Genomic DNA, 3,869 nt, shown 5'->3' with positions numbered 1-3,869 from the left:
TGGAATACAGAAGAGCACTTTCAATTATCAGCAGGAGTACTGTATCGCAATTCCGATTCACTGATAAAGTCCATATTTATAGGTTTTTAGCAAAGAATGTTTAATCACGATTAGAGGTTTATGAATGAGAAAAGTAATAAATCTAAGTTCGATATGCAACTTTTTCAATCGCATTTTTATAAAGTTTTTAATATTCCTTTTTTTTTTTTGATGAGTTTTCTATAAAGACTTGCAAAGAATATTCCCTAATGGTTTTAATTCTTTTACATAGGCGTAACTACTTATCAAGGGCCAGAGATAACTCGAGGATAAGGGTTAAGAGTGTACAGTAGTCAATTGGACAATATAGTAATCGATAGTAATGGAAATTCGGTAAATTTGTTAACTTAAGTGGAACGGCTCAAGAACTTGTTTACGTTGAACGAAGACAAACATATTGTCCGCTGGAAAGCGGAAGACAATTCCACAGCCCTGCAGTTCTAAGCAGCTTTGTTCAGGAACCTATGCTTAGGTTTCGGCACAGATAAAGAGTGGGGTAATTGAGGGTTTTCAGATAGACTAGGGTTTCTTGAAGGTTTAGCGAGAAGGGCACCATAGGTTGGAGTTTAGTCGAATACTTGCCATGAAAATAACGATAAAGCAGAGAAACTCGCAACATCTGAGAGGTTACAGCGAAGAGAAAAAAATTAAATCAAAAAATTTGAATTAAAGTTTTATTCAATATAATCAGCGTAGAAAGTCAGCTTTGTCCAAGTTAAAAGTACATGAGCAAATAGTAATGGTCACATGTACGGTTTTAAGAGTTAATTATAACTAAGCGTGAACTTAATGTCTCACGAATCTAACGGTATCAAACTTAACTAGTTCGAAATAGTTAAGTATTCCAATGTCAATTGAATTTGCAATAGTTTAAAGTTAAAATACATTTCTAAACGTAGAGAAATGTATTCATAGGCGCAATTGTAAACCATGAATCACGTTATTCTACTGTTGTATGTATTAAATAAAGATGCCAGAAAAACAGAAATTCTAACAATTAGTAATGACGCTGTACTTTTTAAAAATACAGTCAGCGGAATTAGGACTTCAAACTTGCGGATGAAGTAGTTTTCTCTCTTAGGAAGGCAACAGTTGCATTCCAGCCTTGAAAATATAGAAAGTTTTGGTCGTCGTCTTCAAAATTTATGTTTCTGCTACCAACATGGCGACAGAATATGGAGACCGTTCTATCAAAATCGGATTCTGACAATATGTTTGTCGAATGCCGTTTCGATTCAAAAACTGACCCAAAATACATATGCAAGCTGCTTACATGAGTTCTGCTGTGACTAGAAAACTGATCTAAAAGACGCAATAGTTTTCCATCGATGAATTCTTTCAAAGCGATCTTTTTCAGTACGTCATCTTTAGAAATAATTTTTAGAAACTTGGAGCATTCCTTTGCTTCGTTTCCAAATTCTGGGAAAAACGCCATGAGATCTGCTTTGCCAAGAAGATCTCCAGCAAATATTTTATTTACTAATACTTCTCTCGCAATAGTTCCGTCCTCGTCGCAAGAACTGTCGATGGCAATCAGTAAGTTCTTGCAAGCATTGCGTAAATTTGTGAATTGATAACTCAAACGTTTCTTTTGTTGTTGCTCTAACTGGTGTTGTATCCCGAGCGTTGTTTCAGGTATTTTAATGCAGCCTTTAGCATTCGTTAACTGTTCTTTCAGTTTCTTATTAATTTCTTGGTTGCTCTCAATAGGGTAGAATCCAATCGTTCGCTCATTTTTCTGAGTAAATACAGAATTAAGGGAGAAAAAATCCAAAGGCGTTTTCAATTCATTTAAAAGATAATCAGAAGAATCCATAGACAAAAAGGATCCATCAAAACAATGGATCGGATATGTGCAGAGTAAGCTACCATTTACAAAACGATATTTATCCGTGCAAGGACCATATTTAATTGGGGTGAATATTCCAGGGATGACGAGGGAGGTGAATATAGCAGTGGTGATCGACAGGTGAGGAGTCGTTTTAGGATGAAAGTGTTCGAGGCAGTAATTGTCAACGTTAGCCGCAACGATGCAGAGTTCTTTGCCAGTCAGTTCATACAGCTGCAAGAAGGTAATAGTAGGTTGGCCTAATTTGAACATCACTAAGTCATTGAACGATTCTTGGAATTTAAACCCGGAATTCCATCCGTATTTCTCGATCAGATTATCTAGTATTTCATCAAATCCTTCTTGATCGTCATCGATCAGATCGAATATGGTCTGGTCGAGAATGTCTTGAATCTCATCGGAATCGAAACCCATAGCGAGGAGAGCAGCAATGATAGCGCCAGTACCGACACCTGCAAAACGTTTGATACCCTTTATGATTTCGAGCTCCTCAAGGACACGAACAGCGCCGGCATAAGAGTAACTCAGAGATCCACCGCTTGCAAAAACAAGATTTTCTATATTGTATGTTTTTAATGCAAGATCGTCAATTGGTAGGGTGCCTGGAATTGAATCAATATCTGAAGCTTTTCGTACAGTAGATTTTGATAATCCTTTCCCCATTGTATTTTTTAAAAGAAAGCAATTATTTAAAATCACCACATTAACTGCAATTAATTTGCTACAGGTTGGCGTCAAATTGTAGAGAGAAATTTACTATGTTTTCTACTTTAATAGTGTATGAATGAATCTATGAAGCAAGTGGGGGTGATAATGTGCACTCCCCTTTAATCCAAACTGTATGGTTAACGCCCAGAATTCATCAGGGTCAATAAATAAATAAATAAGAAATACATAAAAATTCGACTAAATGCTAGAATTTAATTCTATTTTTATTTATCGAATCTGTGTATCCATGTTTAATCGGAATTATTTTTCGGTATTCGGCGGGTAATAAAAAAATTGAACCAAAATAGCGACGGAGTAGATGGGTTTACTTCAGTTAATTGTATTTTAACCAGTTAAAATATTATCATTCTTCTGCTAATTTGTAAGTAATCGAAGTAAAGCGATAACGTAAACCTTGTTTTTTTAATTAATGCTGTAGTTTTTTTCTCATACACTTTTTTTTGCATTTAATTTCTTTCTAGCCTGGGTGCCGGGCGTTTCTCATGTGTTTAGAGGTGTGTGTTGAGGAAGAAAAATGTGGATGGTAGGCTCGAACCTGTAACGCGAAAGAGGAAACGAAAGTTTTAAAAATCGTGACGTCGTTGCTGTTGCGTTTATCGCCAAAGAGGAAATGACGTAATTTTAAATTAAAGACTAGTCAATCGAAAAGTGGCGATGACTTTCGAGATTATCGACGAAAAAAGAGACTTCTTCCTGTAGAAAAGTACCCAGTTGTGGGTGAAAGAATGACTGTTTTTATCCATTTTTTCGATATTTATTGTCCAAAGAATTGAAGGTCAAAACGCTACCGATCTCGTGGAAATCCGTCGCTTCTGTCGGAAGTTTTAGGCAGGCAAACAAACATACATGCCTACGTACCTATATACATTTAAACAGACCAGTGAGATTTATATTATAGACGAACACGAGTTTTCGATTGTCTACTATTCATATTTCTAATCTAATTTTAATGTTATCTTAGAATAGAAAACAGTTATTTAAGGTAAATAGGGCATTATTACATTCAAACACTGATTATTGTTAGATCATTGAAGTTAAGCAAAGCTGAACTTGGTCAGTACCATCTGTAAGACTATTTAAGAATACCATGCGCTTTATGTGGGAAGACGTTGCCACGTCCTGAAAGAGCGGCAACAACTTTACGTCATGATCTCCCCAACTTCTTGTAATCAATAAAAGCGATTTGTTCAGCCCATTGTTTTGATTTGACACCGCCAGTACTGAGGTAATTATGTTTGATATAATAGACGCG

General features: G+C 35.9%; 1 protein-coding gene across 1 annotated transcript; it reads right to left on the bottom strand.

Annotated features, from left to right (window-relative positions):
- Nucleotides 1-623: 623 nt before the first annotated feature.
- On the bottom strand, nucleotides 624-2,640 carry LOC145263608 (uncharacterized). Its single transcript, XM_080120487.1, has one exon. It carries the CDS (start codon nucleotides 2,549-2,551, stop codon nucleotides 1,079-1,081), a length of 1,473 nt encoding a protein of 490 aa, XP_079976613.1. The 5' UTR covers nucleotides 2,552-2,640; the 3' UTR covers nucleotides 624-1,078.
- Nucleotides 2,641-3,869: the final 1,229 nt, after the last annotated feature.

The sequence above is a fragment of the Euprymna scolopes genome, chromosome 1 (genome assembly GCF_053919585.1).
Source record: "Euprymna scolopes isolate OS-2025 chromosome 1, ASM5391958v1, whole genome shotgun sequence".
Lineage (NCBI taxonomy): Eukaryota > Metazoa > Mollusca > Cephalopoda > Sepiida > Sepiolidae > Euprymna > Euprymna scolopes.
This window is presented reverse-complemented; position numbering and strand designations above follow the sequence as displayed.

Bases quoted from the DNA above. Each gene is read 5' to 3' on its own strand.
- LOC145263608 (XM_080120487.1), bottom strand. From the start codon at position 2,551: ATGGGGAAAGGATTATCAAAATCTACTGTACGAAAAGCTTCAGATATT.